Source organism: Mustela lutreola, chromosome 1 (genome assembly GCF_030435805.1).
Source record: "Mustela lutreola isolate mMusLut2 chromosome 1, mMusLut2.pri, whole genome shotgun sequence".
NCBI lineage: Eukaryota > Metazoa > Chordata > Mammalia > Carnivora > Mustelidae > Mustela > Mustela lutreola.
The window spans coordinates 120,223,797-120,245,338 of record NC_081290.1 but is presented as its reverse complement, the minus strand read 5'-3'; the positions used below and the strand labels follow the sequence as shown (position 1 = coordinate 120,245,338).

The following is a 21,542-nucleotide window of genomic DNA, read 5'->3' as shown; positions in this document are numbered from 1 at the left end:
CCTTAGTATCTACAGGTTCTAGCTGTCACCTTCCAGATCCTTGCTTTCTGAAGGAGATTCATTGAGACTGAGAGATTAAAAATCAAATCTCTATTTAATAACCACAGAGGTTATTATTTATTTATTTATTTTTAAAAAGATTTAACTTATTTATTTGAGAGAGAGAGAATGAGAGCATGAGAGGAGAGAGGTCAGTGGGAGAAGGAGACTCCCTGGTGAGCAGGGAGCCCGATGTGGGACTCGATCACGCACTCCAGGATCATGACCTAAGCCAAAGGCAGTTGCTTAGCCAGCTGAGCCACCCAGGCACCCAAGAGGTTATTTTTTAAAAGCACAACATACTTGTCATTTGTTTTTAAGAAATTTTTATTAATGATTGGTTTTTAATCTATCATTTTTAATAAAAACAGGCAGATAGTTGATGTAAAAGCAGTCCATGATATATGAGAAAAACCCTGAGATAAGATTACTCTTGATGTAGTGGGAATCAGATTTTTTTTCTATTTAAAAAAGAGACCACTCTTTCATCTCTTAAATCCACTGTCTAGTATTAGGTAGTCAGCCTAACTCCTTTCTGTTAGTTTTTATTTTTGAAGCTCAAAACTATCTAAACATCTCTGGTACCAATGATCCTGGAGTTAAAATTTCAGATATCCTGAGATTCAAGAGAGGGTCACCTTTTGTATGGCACAGTATTTTAAGAGGTTATGAAAAGGGCAGAAAGTACAGAGTGTCTACTCCTGGTGGACATAAGAACTATACAAGGGACAGAATCAAGCAAGAAACTACAGAATACTGTTGTACTGTTTGGGGCTGATGCAGTGGGAGAAGCTAGAGAAAGCTTCCAAATGTTGAATTTCATAGATCTAACCTCTTTGTCCTTTGGAGGAGTACCAGCTTCTTAAACTTCATCTCTAACTGCCAGCTCACAGGGTGTACATGTTGACAAGGTCTTAGGCCTTTCCTGTGTAAATTAAGTTCGCTTTGTATTTACTCTCAGGGAGGTAGCCTTGTTCCCCTCCAAGCAGAAAGAAAAGCAATAAAATATCTTAAGAAGAGTGGCTTTTTGAGTATGTGTATGTAAGCACAGAAGTTTTTAAGAGGCATGGGATGAAAAATGGATTTGTTAGAGCTACATTAATCTTCTTGAGAAAGACAGGTAATTAGTCTCGTTCATTTGAGCGCTGCTAATGTCAAACCAATGTTTTTAATATTAACAGAATTGAAAAATGTGAAATTAAGCTTTGATGCATTGATTCTAAGCTTAGATTTACATTGTTAAGGTGCATACATCTCTGGCTGGAGCTCAATTATTCATTTCATTTTGGTTTTGTGGCCAATCACTGCTTCAAATTGAATGTTCTGTAAATGATTTATAGCTGCCAAGGCTCGTTCAGGAAGAAATCTGTATAAAAAAAAAAGATGAAAAATTCTCAATTAAAAAATTTTTGACACGAGAGTTCTTTTTTGTTGTCCGTTAAAATTTATGGAGAATTATCTGGTTTGCATTTAGTCTTCCTGTGTTCCTCCTTTTCCCCTTCACACCTACCCCTCTCTCTTTTGTGTGTGCGTGTGTCTTTTAATACTCGGAGTTCAAATACTGTGGACATATAAAGAAAGCACTGACATATACTACTCTTAAGACCTTCTCATATTAATGAAATACTAAAGGAGATTTTATATGATAAAGATGTGAAACTGAAGGGCTGGACTTATTGCTGAAACTGTCAATGAATCCTGATAGGAAGCATTCACAGAAGGACTGCCGAACCTACATCCCTTCTCTTCTCCTTAAATATTTACTATCTGTTACGCACCTTATAAGAAGCTAGACCAAGGTACTCAGCTATGGCCTGAGCAGCTTATTGCTGAGCTAAGAGGCTAAGAGGAGGCAATGAATGAGAAATACCAGCCTTCTCTAATTAAGGGCTATAGCTGTGAGGAGAATTCATGTGGGTTAGAATAGCGAAGGAAAACTTCAAAAGTGTTCAAGGATGAGTAAAGATTTGAGTAGACAGATGAAAGGAAGAGCGTATGTGTGAATTTAAGAAGGAAGGTGTAACACATTCTGCAAAGAAAGTCATATAGAAAATCATTTTGGTGTTGACTAATGCAAGATTTACATCCTTGCCTGGGGTTGGATGGATAGAATAAGCAAAGGGGCAGGGAAGTTCTGGCTGGGAGAAAGACAAGTATAACTATTTAATTATTCTCACAAAGAAACCTCCATGCTAGTAACTGCATCTGCTCACAACATCGTCTATCTCTGTAAAAGGAATATGTGAAGAAGGTAAACGGTAAGTCCCTGTTGCTGCGTAACCATCATGACAATTCCACAATAATATCAAAGATTTTGAGACTCTTGTTTCTTGTACAAGGATACCTATTCTCCAAACCTGACAGGATGACTATGCTTAGTATCTTGTTCATAAGAAAATATGCTATGATTTTGATTTCTTTCAACATTAACATGACCCGTTTTGAGCCCCAAGAGAGGAGGAATCCCATGAAACTCCTTTCTTACATTTGCTTAGCAACAAGACCTTTAGTCAACCCTTGAGATGATGTTACCATGAGGCTGAGGTTATGCTAACTTAAGTTAGTCTATTTAAGCTAAAATGGAAGATTGAAATTGATGTAGCAATGAAGTTTGTCCCTGTTCTTGGATTGTTCCATTCCAAGGTAGCACTGTTTATGTGGATTGCTTTCAAAATGACCCAAGGCCTCGTGAAGTTAGCATTGTTATCTTCTCATTGATACAATTTTAGTCAATCATAAACTGTCCTTCAAAAGAAAGCTGAGATTATCTCCTCTGGGTAAATATTCCTATCTCTTCTTAGCATATTTTAAAGATTTTCTTTAATTTTTAAGTGATCTCTCCACCCACTGTTGGGTTTGAACTCACAATCTCAAGATCAAGAGCTGCATGCTCTACAGACTGAGCCATCCAGATGCCCTTTTTCCTAGAATGTTATGCAAGTTCTGCTTCCTAAGCCTTTAATATCTGACTTCTGCATTGTTGTTGTAGTTGTTGTTTTTTTTTTTTTTAAAGATTTTATTTATTTATTTGACAGACAGAGATCACAAGTAGGCAGAGAGGCAGGCAGAGAGAGAGAGGAGGAAGCAGGCTCCCTGCTAAGCAGAGAGCCCGATGTGGGGCTCGATCCCAGGACCCTGGGATCATGACCTGAGCCGAAGGCAGAGGCTTTAACCCACTGAGCCACCCAGGCGCCCCGTAGTTGTTGTTTTTAATGGCAGGGGCTTCACTTGTCTTCTGGGATTATTAGGGTATGCGTAGAAAGGAGGTATTAACACCATCTACGTTTTCTATATGGAAAACCTGAGGCCACAGAGGTTAAATAACTCATCCATGGTCAAAACACTCTAAGTGGTAAAGCGGTTTTTAATCTTAGGTGGAGCCTTCATTCTTAATCACTTTATCATATTGTATTCCTTTAAAAACAATCTTTGCTTTAGTTAGAGCAACCTCCAGCAGAGATGATACTGAAATCATAGAGGTGACAGATAATGTCATTTAAGTACTGGAAAACAAAAAACTACCAACCTAGAATTCTATACTCAGTAAACATATCTTTCAAAGCTTAGGACAAAATAAAGAATTTGTTAAACATCCACAAAGCAAAATAATTCACAACCAGCAGAACTTCTCTGAGAAAGTATTAAAGGATACTCTTCAGGCAGAGGGAAAATGAAACCCAGTAGAAGTCTGGATCTACACAAATGAATGAAGAGCACCAGAAATGTTAACCACATGGATAACATTTAAGACTTTACCTGGTTATTTAAATCTCTTTAAAAAGATATTGACTGTTTAAACAAACAAAAACTACATAATGTATGTCTTTTAACATATGTAGAATTAAAATGTATGATAATCATAGCATCAGTCAGAGGGGAAAGATAGAAGTATGCCATTGTAAGGTTCTTAGACTATACAGAAAGTGGTATAGTATCATTTGAAGATTGACTGTGATAAGTTAAAGACACATACTATGGATTCTAAAGCAATAACTAAAGTAACAAAACAAAGAATTATAGTTAGTAAGCCAAAAGATGAAATAAAATGGAAACATGAAAATATTCAACTAAACCAAAAGGAGGCAGAAAAAGAGAAAAAGGAACCAAGAATAAATGGGATAAATAGAAAACAAATAGCAAGCTTTATATCTAGATTTAAATCTAACTAAGTCAATATTCATATTAAATGTAAAGAGTCTAAATACCCCCAATTAAAAGGCATAGATTGCCAAATTGGATTAAAAAAAAAACTATATACTGCCTACAAAAACACATTTCAAATATAAGGAGATAAATAGGTTAAGAGTAAAAGAAAAGAACAAGATATACTAAGAACATTAATCTAAAGAAGCTGAAGTAGGGGCCCCTGGGTGGCTCAGTGGGTTAAAGCCTCTGCCTTTGGCTCAGGTCATAATCTCAGAGTCCTGGGATCGAGCCCCACATCAAGCTCTCTGCTCAGCAGGGAGCCTGCTTCCTCCTCTCTCTCTGCCTGCCTCTCTGCCTACCTGTGATCTCTGTCAATTAAATAAATAAAATCTTAAAAAAAAAAAAGAAGCTGAAGTGGCTGTATTAATATCAGTAGATTTCACAACAAAGTATATTTCCAGGGATAAATAAGGTTATTTCCAACATGAGTAGCTCATTCATCCAGAGGACATAATAATCCTAATTGCTATACACATAATAACAGAACTTCAAAACACAGGAGGCAAAAATGAAAAGCAAAGAAAATAGACAAATTCATAATTATAGTTAAATATTGAGGTTCCTTTCAATAATTAATAAAATAGTCAGAAAATAACACTATCAATTTGATCTAAGCTGACATTTATAGAACACTCAACAATAAGGAATACTCTATTCATTCTTTTTGGGTACACATGGAACACTTACCAAAATAAACCATTTTCCAAACTTAACCTTGTCTCAATAAATTTAAAATATATCACTAAAAAGTAATTAAATTAGAAACCAGGAAAATTTCCAAAAGGTAGAAACTAAAAATTGCATTTCTAAGCAACCCATGATACAAAAGGGAAATCAGAAAGTATTCTGAACAGACTATAAATGAAAACATAATATGTTAGAAATTGAGAGACAGAATTGAAAATAGTACACAGGGGAACTTTATAGCATTAAGTGCCTATACTAGAAAAAAAATAGATGAACTCAGTTTCCATGCTAACTAGAAAAAGAAGGGAAAATTAAATGGAAAATGTCATCATAAAAAGAAATAATAAAAATCAGAAGTTAGTGAAATAGAACATACAAAAAATTTAAAAAAATACATAAAAAAATTGGAGCACCTTGGTGGCTCAGTGGGTTAAGCCTCTGCCTTCAGCTCATATTATGATCGCAGGGTCCTGGGATTAAGCCCCACGTTGGGCTCTCTGCTCAGTAGGGAGCTTGCTTCCCTCTCTCTCTCTTTGCCTGCCTCTCTGCCTACTTGTGATCTGTCAAATAAATAAAACCTTTAAAAAAATAAACCAAATGCTAGTTCTTTGGAAAAAAACCCAATAAATTGATAAACCACTAGATAGACTGAAGAGAATAAAAAATAAAAAATACAACAAATTACCAATATCAGGAATGAGATGTTCTAAATATATTAAAAATAAAATAAGGGAAGATTATGAATAAATTTATTCCAATAAATTTGACAACTTAGATGAAATGGACAAGTTCCCTGAAGGACACACATTACCAAGAACAAATAAGTACCCTGAATAGCCTTATAGGTTTTAAAGAAATTGGGTTGTAGTTAAAACTTTTCTACAAAGAAAATAGGCCCAGGTGGCTTCACTAGTGAATTCTACCAAAGTTTAAAGAAAAAATAATGCCAATCCCACAGAAGCTCTTTTGGAAAAGGGAAGAGGAGGGTATACTTTCCAACTCATTCTATGAGGTCAATATTATACTGATACAAAATCAGACAAATACATTACAATGGAGGGGTAATTTATTCTTTAAATTTAATCAGCAAAATGTACCATATCAACAAAGGGAAATGAAACTGAAAGAAAATATGATCTTAATACAGTTAGTAAAAGCATTTGATAAAAACTCTCATCAAAATAGTAATAGAATAGAAGGGAACTTCTTAAACATGATAAAAAGCATCTATGAAAAAACATCTACAGCTAATGTTATACTTAATTGTGAAATACTTAATACTCTTCTCTTAAGCTTGAGAGGAATACTTGGATGTATGCTTTCACCAATTCTATCTGAAATTGCATGTAAAGTTCTAGCCAGTGCAATAAGAAACAAAAATCCATACGAATTAGAAAAGAAGAAGTAAAAGTGCCTTTATTTGCAGACAATATGATCATCTGAAATAATCTGTAAAAAAAAAAACTGTTAAAATCTACAAAAACTACTAGAAATGAATTTTGCAAGGGTGCTAAATACAAGATCAAAATGCAAAAATCAAACACATATTAGTAACAAACAATGGGAAATAAGAAATTTTTTAAATGCCATTTGCAATAGCATCAAAAATATTAAAATTTTGGGATGCATCTGATAAAAGGTGTATAAGATCATATGCTGAAAATGATAAAATGTTGTGTAGAGATATTAAAGAAGGTAAGAGAAAAAATAGGAAAGATATTTTATGTTCTTTGTTTTCTTGGATTGGAAGACTCACTATTGTTAATGTCAATTCTTCCCTGATTGATCAATAGATTCAATGCAACTTCCATCAAAACTCCAGTAGGCTTTTAAACAGACCCTTTATTTTCAGCTATATTGCATTTTCTTTAAATGTTTTTCCTTCAGTTGGAATGGTCTCTAGCAAAGATTAAAGTGAGATGGTAGATGCGGTAGAGAAAATGAATCATTCTTTTTTGGGGGGACTGAATAAGGCAGTAACAGAGAAAACTTAACTGTTTTCCCTAGGCCTGGGGGGGGGGGTTTCCACAGCAACTTTCACAGCTGAAATACTCTTCATCATAACGACAGCTCCATTGGTGTTTTTAGCATTTTAGATGTTTTGTACTGTACTTACTTTTCTAGTATTATATAGATATTGAAATATGATGGAACAAAAATCATCTTCTTATTGGTAAGTATTCCGTCTATCAAGCTTCTTGCAACTGTATCTGTCTCCAAGAGAGGCCACAGCCTGTGATAAGAAGAAAAAAGGTTGGTTATTTTTGTTGTTGTTGCTTTAATTATCAAAGGCAGGAAATTTAACTTATCATGATACCAAATTAGGATTTAAAAGGTTCTAGGATTCACTGAAGAAATGCCACCTGCTCCCACCTGCCCAACACATGACATGGGGACGTTTTGTTATCACAATCTTAAACTTTCCCATCCACTGGGCATGTTTAATGGCTCACTCCCTCAAAATATCAAAAGGGTGGAGGGGCGCCGGGTGGCTCAGTTAGTTAAGCCTCCAACTCTCGGTTTCTGCTCAGGTCATGATCTCATGGTCCTGAGATGGAGCCTCGTAATGGGCTCTACTCTCAGCAGGGAGTCTGCTGGAGGGTTTTCTCTCTCCTTCTCCCTCTGCCCCTTCTGTTCATGCTCTCTAATAAATAAATAGATCTTTAAAAAATTTATCAAGTGGTGAAGAGGAATTAGATGATAGAGGTGAAGACGTTCCAGGCAAGGAAGAGTAGTGGGTAGGATTATTTTGGGGACAGAAAGGAAATATCTGACATCTTTCTTCAGGGCTTCCGGGATACAAGCTATTGCTAAGCATAATTTGTTTCTACTGGAGTTATCCCATAAAGCTGGATTATTGTTGTTGTTTTGAGATTTTATTTATTTGTGAGAGAGAGAGTGAGCGTGAACATGTACAAGCAGCAGGCTGGAAGGCAGAGGGAGAAGCAGGCTCTCTCCTGATCAGAGAGCTCAATGTGGGACTCGAACCCAGGACCCTGGGATCATGACCTGAGCCTAAGGTTGCCGCTCCACTGACTGAGCCACCCAGGCAAAACTGGATTATTTTGAAGGCATCTAATTCTTGCGGTCCACCTCTGAACTTCCTATGTTACAATTTAATGAGAGTTCAAGATGCGCACAGGGAGTATACTGCATTCTGGAGGCGTGACCTTGTACATACTGAAGACTGTGTACGTGAGTTCCCGAGAAGCATTTATAACCACAGGCTCAGAGTGGAAGACCCACTAGTGCAAGATGATGACAAGAAATTAAAACATAAATGGAATGAAAGTGTTACATCAAAACTAAGAAGTCTGGGCACAGGCTGAATGGAAAAAGGTAGAAGAGCTAAGTTGTAACTTCTTTTCCTGACATGTTCTGTGATTTACTCCAGATTATTATGGGATGGAGGTTTCCGTGGCATGGAGTAGCAAGTCAGCACAGAGTAATATAAATCAATACCTTTCTAAATTATTGGGTTCTGCCTCTTCCCTCCTTGAGTTTTCCTACCTGGTTTCTCTTACCCAGTGTCTGAGCCAAGCCTGATATTAGTATATAAATATTTTAGCCTTTGCCAAGGGGACTCGGAATCCAGCTTTCTGCGTCAATCTTCAGCATTGCCTATCAGCCCATAAGGGTCACTCTCAAGCCTCCACACTCTCTGGGGTCGCATTAGCCTTACTCTTTTCATCTACCCTGTCTTCCCCACCAGTGGACCTGGTACTCTTGGCACACTAGTCCTGAATGCTTACCAAGAAGGTTTTATTTGGCCCAATTTTCTGTTTAAGCAAACAGAGTCCAGAGTCCCAGTCATACCACCGTATTTAGTTAAATACTGTGTACTTGATAAGTGCCTGTGGTCTAGCACTATTAAGAACTGCCCTGCCTGCAGGGGGCCACTGTTCCAGGGGCCACACAGCTAATCCAGAGCTTTAAGTCAGTAGCTTCAAAGGAGGCTAAGTTTTAAGGAGAATTTGTTAGCTCTTGTGAAGGAATCTATTGAGGACTAGTTCCCCTTTAGTACCAAATTGGCTTCAGATGAGCAAGCTTAGTGTCTTTTGTTAACCTGCAGCAGAATATATACCAGAATCGAGGCAAATCTGTGAGAGTATCTGAATGTTAGGGACTATCCCCTTACCTTTCTGCCTTCCCCCCCTTTCAGGACCATTTTCTCCTCTCTTATGGTTTCAAATGCTCCCGTACCAGAGATAAAGTTCTCATAGAAATTCATCTTGATAAAAGGGTTAGGGGCTCAATTTATTGCTGCTCCTAGGAGCATTTGTGTTTTAATGGAGGAGAAGGAGGTAATGGTGATCAAATGCTGTGGTTATTATTTAATACATCAGTGGTCTCCAAACCGGTCTCCAGACTTACCTGGTAGGTATAGGTATGCTTGTAAAGCAAAGCAAAGCAAAACGTCTCATTCTTGGAGCTCATCTCAGTCAGAATCTCTAAGGAAGACCCACAGAACATTTTTTTCCTATGGAAACCCAGGTGAGGATTCTTAGGATCAGAGCAGTTTGAAAAATGTTGGAGTACTTCATGCTAGCACCGTGGAAGATGGAAAGGGGGTGTATACTTGTACCTTTCCATAGTCTGAGGAGGACAAACCATGAATGGGCAAGGGGGATGTTACACAATATCCATTTTAGGGGTGGGGCTTCTAGGAGAGGACACTCTTGACATCCCTGAGCACACCTCTCCAGCCTGTCCCACCCCCCTCTCATTCCCTCTCGGCACCTGAGTGTGTTGAACCTTTCACCTGGACTCAAATAAACACCCCATTGCCTAACTCGTTGGCAGCCGGTCACTCCTGCTAGTCTTCATTGCATTTCCCCCCTTTATTCATCTAATTTCAAACTGAAAACTTAAAGGCAGTACAATATTAAGAAGAAACATTTTTCCTTTTTCATTTTTTCCATATTTTCCTCAGTTGATCCACCTAAAGATTTCTTGTACAGATTTCCTATCAATTTCTCATGCCATATTCTCATCCTAACTTGACTTAGACCTCACCTTGTGCTTGGGTTTTTGGTGAACCCAGTATTCACAAAAACTGGGCAGAGACATGAGGTTTTGATTCCAGTTTTCCCCAAGGTTTCAAGTTCTGATGTCAGAGCTCTATGGAAGCCAACGGCAGCAAATTTGCTGGCACTGCAAGAGAATTACCCACCATTATTACTAGCTTTCTGTAAGAAGGCAACGCTGATTTGGTTTGAGAACAGGTAGAAGCCAACGTCCTAAATCTCCCACTTGGTCATCAGTTTTCATCTACGTTTTCTTAACATGATTTTACAGAATTCTGAGTGTACCAATTTCTTACTTAGCAACAATAGCAATGGAATGGATTCTAGTAATGTATTAACTGACTTACTGCTCACATTTCTACCCTAGTGTAAGGTTTTCTGGTTAGGCTGTTTTCTGATCAGTTTTAACTGTTGTTTTTATTTCGAAAAGGTATGAAACAGGAAAAACATACTTAGAAAAACTACATAACTAATATTTACACTGCAGCTTCTGTGGGACTCTACACATTTCTCCTTTCTTGCTAAGCGGGTTCCTAGTTTCTCTCTTGACCTTAGAGGCCACTTTGGCTTCTTAATTTCATTGTGAAAATCTGGAGTAAATGAAAAGACCTCAGGTGGCATGGGGGTGCCTGTGTGCGCAGCCTTCAGCATATCACTTTATCTTCTTTGATGTCCTGATTTTTAAACAGAAGTAATAAAATATAGGGCTGACTTGAGGATTAAATTGTTTGGCATATGCCTTATAACTTCATTACCTGTAAAAATCTATATAAATGTTCATTGTATTTTCGAATCAGTTGACAATAAGAACAGTAAAATTAAAGGCCAGCTGCTTTCTTAAGGGAGAAGTGAAAAAGGAAAAGTATTAGGACATTGGGTTTCCACGTTTCTAAACATTAAAACAATAGCAAATGTTTAATCTGTGAAATTCTTATATTTTAAGACAGCAGAGGCAGCTTGAAACAACCCTTATGTGTGTGCAATGACCCCTGACATTAAAATTTAACTATAGTGCTACTTTCAGTGTCAGAAGTAGTTTTGTCCATGACTCAGTTTAACCTTGATCATGATGTCCAGGTACATAATAAATCTATTAATTACCCATACCCTCCCACTGAGACTTACGTGTTGCCTGTTATAAAAAGAACTGGACCAACTGTTAGCAAGTTTTTCGATGAGGTCTACGTGAAGCCGAAGTAAGGAAAAGAGATACCATTGAAGGAATTTACAAGAAAAAGAGATTTTTCAAAGAGTATATCCTCGGGGCCCCCCAACCTTTTCTCTACCAAGGGGTAGACCATGCAATGTACTATCTGCATCTTTTAATCAGCTAGAGGCTCAGTCCCTCTCTCTCTCATACATACACTGTCTTTTGTGGCACAAGCACACTGGAAAATGTTTTGGTCCAGGGCTCACTCTGGTGAGCTGATCTTGGGCCTGCAGGTGATGGCACCCATTTATGTTCATTTGGACTACTGTAGGTTTTACTTCTTAGTCTGTGGGTCCCTGTTTCTTTTATCAACATGAACTCTTTCCAGGATACAACGGAAACATACTAGGCATTACATTTCATTGCTTTACAGAGGAGCTTTCAGAAATCTAAATGATACAACCAGTTTCACTGTTTTAGGAGGAGTCATTTTAAAAGTTTATTCTAGATTACTATGTAAATTCTGTAAATAACCCTGTAACAAGGATTGGAATCTAAGGTCTAATAAACCCTTAAAAGACTATATATATATATATATATATATATATATATATATATATATATATGTCATTGCTGGAAAATATTACTTACCAATATGGGATAAGATAAGGAATCACTCCGTGGCCACACACTGAAGCCACTGTGACAATGTGGCCATGATTTCTCTTCATCATGGGTGGAAGAAGTGCTTTTGTGATCTTAAAGATCATTGCAGAAAGAAAAAAACAAACAAACATGGCACAGGTATTAGGTTTCTAAATTAGGTAGTTTTCTTTTTAAGAAAAAATAACATTTGAGACAACTTTAAAGATGAAGTGAAATACGTGTTGATATTCCATGATCACTTCTATGTAAATGACAGAAATGGAAAAGATTGAAATGTATTTGTTTAAGCTGGCATTGAGGGCTGTGTACTAAATATCACATGCTAAGAACTCATTTTAATATGCCCCCTTCTTCCTTGGGGGGCCTGGGAGGCTCGGTCAGTTAAGTGTCTGACTCCTGATTTTGGCTCAGATCACGATCTCAGGGTCATGAGATGGAGCCCTTGTTGGGTTCTAGGCTCAGTGCAGTGTGCTTGAAATTCTTTTTCTCCCTCTCCCACTGCCTCTCCCTGTGCTTGTGGGCTCCTGTACACTCTCTCTCCCTCTCTCTCTAAATAAATACATTTTAAAAATCTTTTTTGAAAGGTTTTTATTTATTTGAGAGAGGGAGAGAGAGGGAGAGAGACAGAGACAGAGAATGAGTGGGGTGAGAGGCAGAAGGAGAAGCAGGTTCCCCGCTGAGCTGGAAGCCCAGTTGGGGGCTTGGTCTCTGGACCTTGGGATCATGACCTGAGCCACCCAGGTGCCCCAATAAACAAAAATCTTAAAAACAAAATTCCTCTCTTGTCCCTTCAGAAGGAATCAAATATCTCTTTTATGGATAGGTCAACTGAATAATATTAAGGGGAAAATTTAGTGTTTTCAGAACTGAAAATATCCCCTATGGTAATCTGGTATCAAGTAAACTTTTTTTTTTTTTTAAAGATATTATTTATTTGTCAGAGAGAGAGAGAGTACATACAAGCAGACAGAGTGGCAGGCAGAGGCAGCAAGAGAAGCAGGCTCCCTGCCTAGCAAGGAGCCCGATGTGGGACTTGATCCCAGGACCCTGGGATCATGACCTGAGCTGAAGGCAGCGGCTTAACCAACTGAGCCACCCAGGCGTCCCTCAAGTAAACTTTTTTAATCTTTTCTTTTTTTCTTTTTGGTTTGGAGCTTTATCATTCTAATTAGAAGAATTGAAACCTTGTGTTACTGTATCAAGTTAAGTAGAAAAAGCTGAGTTTTGTCCTATCCACAATCATGGTCTATTGTGATTATATTTAGTATCTCCCTGTTTGTGACATTGTGTATTATATGTTGATGTTACAGGAAACAGAAAGCCATTCTTTGTCTCCAAAAAGCTTTTGCTGTTTTGTGAGAAATATCAGTATTTTACGAAATAAACACGCCCTACGGACCCTATAGCAAATTCTCACAGCCAAAACTGCCAAGCCAAGCCACTCCCAAATTTCTGACCACAAACTCTGAAACGAAAACAAACATTTATTATTGCTCTAAGCCGTTAAGTTTTGATATAATGTGCTATGCAGCTATAGATAACTAACACATGAGGTCCCTATGTAGTTTGGTGGGCATAATAATCAATCCTCACTAGCATGTGTGGGGGCTGGGCAGATGCAGGGGGGACACATCTCTTCCTTCTCTTACAGAATCCAGATTTGCTCTAGGCTCTAGGCTCTATACTGAATACTGGGGCACTGATAAATCCATGTAAATGCTTTCTACAAACTCATAGTTCAGTTTCTCTCCCCCCCGCCCCCAAGATTTTATTTATTTGACAGACACAGTGAGAGAGGGTACACAAGTAGGGGAAGTGGGAGAGGGCAGATGCAGGCTTCCCGCTGAGTAGGGAGCCCAGTGCGGGGCTCGATCCCAGAACCCTGGGATCATGACCTGAGCCAAAGGCAGCTGCTTAACGATTGAGCCATCCAGGCGCCCCTTCTGGTCTTCTGATAACCAATTATAAGAGGTCTGTAGAGCCATATATCTAACTTTGTCATGGATCCAGAGTTTGTCTGAGTCCCGTGCAGAAAAGTTCCTAACCCCTATACGCATTCAAGTAGTGATTTACGTTGTCCTTTCAGTTCTAAAATTCCATGGTAGGAGGTCACAAATGAATGTATATCGTATATATTTCCTCTAAAGCACTGAAAAGATGTACACTGACAACCCTTAGCAAAGCTCCACAAATATATTGAGCACCCAGTTCATCCAGGTCATGTTTTGTGTCAGGTTCTGGTGTATAAGACATACCAACTAGCCTACATTCTGGTGAGTTGTGTCCCTTCAAACTCCATGCCCCTCTGTCAGAGATTCTCCCACTCAAATTAATTTGGTGATTCTTGATTTAAGGCAAATATAAAGGTGTGAACTTAACTACACCTAAAGAGGAGTGTGAGATATCCACACACCAGAAAGTTTTCTTACACTCACCCAAAAATGTCCCAGGATGTTGACCTCAAAAGTTTTGGTGATCTCTTCATCCTTGGTACTAAGAAGGTCAGCTGGATATATTGTCCCCGCGTTATTCACTAGGATGGTCACATCTCCCACTTCTTTCTTTACCTTTGAAATGGAAAAAAAAACAAAACACATTCACTGGATGTGTTACAGAAACTCAAAGTTTTGAAAAAAAGAAAAGAAACAAAGTTTCAGGGCTGAAGTCATTCAGGGATTAGATTCTTTTTTTTTTTTTTTTTTTTATTTATTTGACAGAGAGAAATCACAAGTAGATGGAGAGGCAGGCAGAGAGACAGAGAGGGAAGCAGGCTCTCCGATGAGCAGAGAGCCCGATGCGGGACTCGATCCCAGGACTCTGAGATCATGACCTGAGCCGAAGGCAGCAGCTTAACCCACTGAGCCACCCAGGCGCCCCAGGGATTAGATTCTTTATTGCACTCCATCAGGTCTCTCAGAGTTCAGGCAGGACAAAAACTTGAGTCAAAAAGTGGATGTCCGGCGCCTAGGTGGCTCAGTGGGTGAAGCCTCTGCCTTCGGCTCAGGTCATGATCTCAGGGTCCTGCGATCGAGCCCCACATCGGGCTCTCTGCTTAGCAGGGAGCCTGCTTCCCTGGCAAAGTCCCCACCCCCGCCTGCCTCTCTGCCTACTTGTGATCTCTGTCAAATAAATAAATAAATCTTAAAAAAAAAAAAAGTGAATGTCAAGGAAACACTGTCATAAAGCTAGGAGAAACTGTTTTTTCGACATCTAAGTAATCTTGGTCCTACCACCTACTAGCCATGTGACCACGGACAGCCCAACACCTCTGAACCTCAGTTTGCTTATCAGTCAAATGAGGTCAATAGGGTTATTGGGGAGATTAAAGCCTGCAGTCATTTATCAGTGTGCTCAGTTCATTGTATTTGATATCTACTCTTTTAAACATTGTCATATTATTAACATCACATTTTCTATAGAAGGCTAGGTTACCAGCAACATAAATAAAATCCCTCAGAGAAAAAAACTGCAGATAAAAAAAGGAATTAGTGCCAAAGTAATAGGACTAAAACGAAACTAAAAAGTGATCCTTTCTCCTGGGGATAAAACTCTTCTCTGTCACTCCACACCACTGCTCAAACTTCTGAGCACAAAGAAATTGAACCTAATATTTAACAATAGGAATAGCCAGAGTGAGTGGATTCTATGCAAGGAGATAATATATGTCCTTCCTTCTTCACAGCCTCCTCAGTTGTAATTGAATCGGGCCACCAGCAAGAAACTTTACATTTTCCATGTCAATGAATACAAAATCACTTGAAGAAATGTGTCATCTGAAGTCTCACCTGCTTCACAGAGTTATAAATGTCGTCTCGGTTACCGCAGTCCACCACATAGGCATGGGCTGTGGCCCCCAGTTTTCTGCATTCGGCTGCTGTTTCCTCAACACCGTGCTGTAATCGGAAAGGGTAAGCGCAGAAAGATGTAGGTCAGTTAGGGGACAAGAGTGGGAGAGAAAGAACTGGAGAAGAAATGTCTCTAAAGATTAAAATTCATGTCCAAAATGCCTCCTCGTTTGTAAGAAAGTTTCAGGAGAGACACTGCTTGCCTAATGTGCAAAGAGATTTTACCTGGCTTTTCTGCCAGCCAGTGCTCCCATCTGTCACGTGTTTTCACCTTGTTTGGCTTTATTCTCAATAGCCATTCTTTGTCAAAGTGGGGGGGAAATCCTTCATGTTTTTCTAGCTTTTTATCTTGGGTTAGAGGGTTCTCCAGGAGGCAGTTTTTCTAAAGCAGACTACTCTCACAGCTAGAACACGCTTGAAAGATGTTGCTCTTGGTGGGGTCATCCATGGAGATGTTTGAGGACACGAGAAAAGAAAACTCAGCTTTTCATTTTACAGATATTTATTGAGCACCAACCATATAATAGGTAGGAAAGCAATTCTAAACGATGGTAATTTTAAAGTCTATGCCTCTGCCTGTCACAGTTTTCTCGAGGATTCTAATTGAACCATCTCGGAGGGAAGGAGAAAGAAGGATCCTTATTTGAGGAAGACTTTTATAGGGAGACAAACCACTCTTGAGGATATAATCTGGTGGGCCAGTGTTCTGGAGTGAAAATAGGGGAGGGCCCTGGATAGTCTACTCAAGTTTGCAAATGTAGTAACTTTGTGGTAACTTTGTAACTATTCTAGGACATGGAGAGGGAGAAACTTATTTTCAGCCTGAATTCAAAGACCTTCTTCCTAAAATAAAATTGTCCTGTTGTTTCTCGACCTGCATTTCTGGAAAATTAGAATTCTTTTCAAGTTTTGACTTCTGTTGATTTTATTAAAATTATAAGGTTTTAAAAATTCCACTTTTTCGGGGGCGCCTGGGTGGCTCAGTGGGTTAAGCCACTGCCTTCAGCTCAGGTCATGATCTCAGAGTCCTGGGATCGAGTCCTGCATCGGGCTCTCTGCTCGGCAGGGAGCCTGCTTTCCTTTCTCTCTCTGCCTGCCTCTCCATCTACTTGTGATTTCTCTCCGTCAAATAAATAAATAAAATCTTAAAAAAAAATTCCACTTTTTCCTCTCACAATTTATAGACTCTTTGTGATTAAGAGGCCAGGACACCTGAAAGCCCTTTTCTCACAACGGGTTGTTAGTTGTGTGGCTATAGCTGGGGCGGGGGGGGGGGAACAGTCCCTGAATGAATGACAGGTGGGTTCCCATAGCCAGCCCTGTCTCCCTGGGGTCCTTCATGTTCCAATACTTCAGGCTACGCCCCAGAGCAGTAGCCTGGAATCCCAAAGAAGAGACCTGAACAGAAATTAGTCATAGTCAATGTCCCCTCATAGTCTTTTGGGAGTTGCAGAGGAGTAAAGGAAGACAGGTGCTCTTTCCCCCATTTCGGCTTCAGTTGGTAGCCTGCTCATTGCCCAGTTACAGGAACCATGCAGTCTCTTGTCTCTAGATTCACGATCAGTAGAGAGCACTGGTCACCAGAGCTTTCCTCAGAGGCTCTGATTGAAGACTTCAAAATTTGTCAGTCTTACAACCGAGCTATAGAATGACAAAATGTAATGCCTTGTCTTTTCGTAAGCAAAATAGTTGCTTTAGCTTCAACTCCAGCTTGCGTTGTTTACTCCACTTTCCAGAGTTTTCCTAAAGCAACAGTTCAGATTGAGTGAGGGAAACTGCTAAGATGATTCATTAGGTCGGGCCAAAGAAGCCAGCCATAACAAAAAGGGAGTTGGGGCCTTCCACAGGTAAAGAAGATCTGAGTTACATTTGTAGCCCTAGAGTGAATCGTTTAATACCTTTAATGTTTAATCATAAAATTCAAGGATTCAAAGAAATCCTGTGAGGTGAGGCAACTCATCCTTCAGGCAGAATCTTAAATAAGTCAATTTTTTTTTTTTTTTTTTTTTTTTTTTTTGGTCACTGGAACTTTAAAAATGTAATTAAGTGTGAATTCTCATCCCCAAAACACACATCTGGAAAGATCCAAAGGTTAGATTTTATCAAGTGTTTTTCATGGATTTACACTTAGTTCTCTTTTTTTGATGAGTGCTTGAGAACAGCAGACAAGTTTTCTCAATTTAAATTCTTGTCCTCTTCTAAAGACTGCACTGGAATCTCTTCAAGGACCAAACCGAAGCCAAATCACTTTCATGTACATCAACTCATCTACTAAATGCCTGGTTCTGTTACATAGAAGTGTGTCAACTTTTCCTTGTATAGTATCCTTAGTGTCTGGAAAGAACCAGAGAAGAACTACTTTTCTAAGTTCAAGTGACCTTTCTTTTTAAAGACTTTACTTTTAAGTAATCTCTACCCTCAGTGTGGGGCTTGGACTTAGAACCCCAAGATCAAGAGTCACGTGCTTCATCGACTGAGTTAGCCAGGTGCCCCCAAGTGACATTTCTGAAGGCTTTAAGAAGCAGGGGCCAACTGGACATGATAGCAAAGAACATCAGAGAGTAGTAATACGACGGCAGTTAAGATCTCACTGTGATTTGTGGAAAACCTGATTCTTAAAAAAAACTTTACAGTTTTTTTAATCTTAAAATCCTGCAACATTTTTCTGTGTATATTCTCATGGCCTTACCAGAATTCACAAGTTTAGGGGAAATGATACAAAATTTCAGTTATTTCAGTTTTGAGTAGTTAATATCGTGTTTACAAATAACAGTACAAGAAAAATATGAATGCTCAAGAGAAAGCCCGACTCACTGGTTGTGAATTTTATTTAACACGACTAATGTTTACTATGGCTGAGCATTCACTTGTTTAATCTTCTTTCCCAGGAGTCCACAAACTATTGTGCAAATTGCCAGAGTAAATATTTTAGGATGGTGTGCATGTGAGGGAAGGCACTAAGAGATTCTATCATATGTTCTTCTTTGTTTCTTTATTTGGTTTTTGCCTTCTTTGACATGCCTTTAACAATGTAAAAAAACATTCCTAGGGGCGCCTGGGTGGCTCAGTGGGTTAAAGCCTCTGACTTTGGCTCAGGTCATGATCTCAGGGTCCTGGGATGGAGCCCCACATTGGGCTCTCTGCTCAGCAGGGAGCCTGCTTCACCCTCTCTCTCTGCCTGCCTCTCTGCCTACTTGTGATCTCTCTCTCTGTGTCAAATAAAATTTTTTAAAAATCTAAAAAAAAAAAAAAAATCTCAAAGAGAAGGAAACGGCCCCTGGGAGGCTCAGTTGGTTAAGCATCTGCCTTCAGCTCAAGTCATGGTCCCAGTGTCTTGGGATTGAGTTCCGCACTGGACTCCTTGCTCAGTGGGGTGCCTGCTTTTCCCTCTCCCAACCCTTTCCCCCTGCTCATGTTTGCTCTCTCTCTCTCTCTCAAATAAATAAATAAAATCTTAAAAAAAAAAAATAAAAAAAAAAGGAATCGGGAAAGCCTGGAAGTAGCCTGGCTCCGAGTCCATGTTATCAACCATGCCAGGTATCATGGCATTTAAAAAAAAAAAAAAAAAATCACTGCTTAGTTCTCAATTATGTTCCCTTTGTCAAACCATCCCAATACATATGTAGAATATGGCACTGGAGAGTTTATTAAACAATGAAAAAGAAAAATACAAACATAAGCAGTTGCTAAGTTAAATAATTTTTACAACATATGTCTTACTTGTGACTTCAAAAGATGGGCACGTGAGTGCGTTACCTTATTAATATCCCACAGAACCAGTCGGCTCTTCCGTTTTGCAAATTCATAGGCAGTCCGCCTCCCGATTCCATGCCCGGCTCCTGTAATGAGAACGATCTCCCCAGCCACCGATTTTCTCCTTCGGGGAAAGAAAACCTTCACCAGTGCCTCCAAGTAGGAGTAGATAATGGTGAGCAGGAGCAGGAGGAGATCCAGGATAATATTCATGGCGCTGCTCTGTACTCTTCTCCTCTGGCTCTGTCCTCTAACGCCAGCAGAGAGCTACCCTCTGCACAGAGCTCCCGGGAAGAGCTGTGCTCCAAGTGTGGATAGGACTGGCAGAAGTAAGCCAGATTTGCTGCAGGCTTTGTCCACGTGTTCTAGTAGATTGGAAACACCTGAGTTTGGAAGTGATGCAATTGTTACTGAAAGCTTGGCACAGGGACACAGAATCCTGGAAGAAGTGTTCTTTGGACTGGCTTACAGAGAAGCAGTTGTGTGCTATGTTGCACAGGGAAGTTGCCCCTCTAGAAATAATTCCAGAGAGAGTGCATCAGCTAATGGTGTTTTGCTCATCTCTTGATATCTCTCTGTAAACCAGTGTGTGTGTGTGTGTGTGTGTGTGTGTGTGTGTTTAATTGAAGGAAAAGGAGAAAGGAAAGATATTATCTTTAGGAGACTTAAATATGGGCCAACCAACCCTAGTGTGATTCATTTATTCAGGAAAGCTCAGCATCAATATTTCTGTGAACTACTTATTTTACAGGAGGTGCTAATTTCTCTGAAAACCTCTTAAGTTTAGAGGAGATTGGAGGTTCTATAAAGCAATCAGTTCCCTCTGTGATGCTATGGGAATGAGCATTAGCTCCGGAGCCAAGACTGCACTTAAAAGTGGTATAACTTGAGGGAGCCTGGGTGGCTCAGTTGGTTAAGCGACTGCCTTCAGCTCAAGTCATGATCCTGGAGTCCCGGGATCGAGTTCCGCATCAGGCTCCCAGCTCCACGGGGAGTCTGCTTCTCCCTCTGACCTTCTCCTTGCTCATGCTCTCTCTCACTGTCTCTCTCTCTCAAATAAATAAATAAAATATTAAAAAAAAAAAAAAGTGGTACGACTTGCACTTGGTCTTAGCCAAAAGGCCGAGAAGCAGTAAAAGTGGTATGACTTCCGACACCGCCAGAGTAGAAACAACTCAGGTGTCCGTGAACGGATGAATGGATAAACAAAATGTATTAGAAATATACAAGGGCATATTATTCCTTTCTAAAATATACAAGGGCATATTATTCCTTTCTAAAAATGAATGCATTTCTGATACACACTACAACATTCATGAACCTTCCAAATATGCAAGGTGAAATGAGGGCCACGAAAGGACAAATATTGCATGACCTCACTTAAATGACCTAAATTAGTCAAATACACAGGGACAGAGAGTTTGGAACCTTGGTTATGAGGAAATACCATTCTTTCTTTGGAGACCATGAAATGAGAAAGAGGATTTATGTACATTACTATAAGCCACTGTTTGCTTAGTCTAACTATAGTAGTCTGCCATGTTCAAGTTGAGGAATATGATCTCTTCAAATAATGTAGTATATATATGCAGTGGAATACTAGCAGCCAACAAACACCCCAAATCTTGCCATTTGCAATGCCGTGGATGGAACCAAAGGGTATTATGCTGAGCGAAATAAGTCAATCAGAGAAAGACAATTATCATATGATCTCTCTGATATGAGGAATTCGAGAGGTGGGCGGGGGGTCACGGTGGGTAGGGAGGGAAAAAAATGAAACGAGATGGGAGCGGGAAGGAGACAAACCATAAGAGACTCTTAATCTCACAAAACTGAGGGCTGCTAGGGTGTGGGGGAGATGGATAGAGTGGCCGGGTTATGGGCATTGGGGAGGGTCTGTGCTATGCTGACTGCTATGAAATGTGTAAGACTGATGATTCACAGACCTGTACCCCTGGGGCAAATAATACATTATATGTCAATTAAAATAATTTTTAAAAAATCTCTTCAAATAAATACTTCTTCCCTCCTTTTTGGAGAGCTCATTAGTACATCGTCAAAGGTTCTATGATTGCCAAACTGATAAAGCAGTATTAGGTAATCTTAAATGTCTTATGAATTTCTTGAGGCTCCTAAACCTAGTTTGTCTTTTTTTTTTTTTTTTTTAAG

At 39.3% G+C, this 21,542-nt stretch overlaps 1 protein-coding gene across 2 annotated transcripts; it reads right to left on the bottom strand.

Annotated features, from left to right (window-relative positions):
- Positions 1–348: 348 nt before the first annotated feature.
- Positions 349–19,711, bottom strand: HSD17B13 (hydroxysteroid 17-beta dehydrogenase 13). Of its 2 annotated transcripts, XR_009353397.1 has the most exons (8): positions 19,377–19,711; positions 15,561–15,668; positions 14,211–14,342; positions 11,761–11,867; positions 9,949–10,086; positions 9,307–9,412; positions 7,049–7,165; positions 349–1,405 (listed from the first exon to the last, which is right to left on the bottom strand). XR_009353397.1 is itself a non-coding variant. In XM_059173309.1 (7 exons), the coding sequence occupies exons 1-7, from the start codon at positions 19,584–19,586 to the stop codon at positions 1,315–1,317; spliced, it is 903 nt and encodes a 300-aa protein (XP_059029292.1). In that variant the 5' UTR covers positions 19,587–19,707; the 3' UTR covers positions 349–1,314. The 2 variants fall into 2 exon arrangements, 1 of the variants encoding a protein (XP_059029292.1); XM_059173309.1 differs by lacking the exon at positions 9,307–9,412 and having other exon boundaries at positions 19,377–19,707.
- Between the last annotated feature and the right edge of the window lie 1,831 nt (positions 19,712–21,542).

Coding starts and splice junctions, on each gene's coding strand:
- HSD17B13 (XM_059173309.1), bottom strand. CDS start 19,586: ATGAATATTATCCTGGATCTCCTCCTGCTCCTGCTCACCATTATCTAC. Junction 10,087..11,760: donor CCTTATCTTATCCCATATTG/GTAAGTAATATT, acceptor ATTCTCTTGCAG/TGCCAGCAAATTTGCTGCCG. Junction 7,166..9,948: donor ACCAAAAACCCAAGCACAAG/GTGAGGTCTAAG, acceptor TTCTTATCACAG/GCTGTGGCCTCTCTTGGAGA.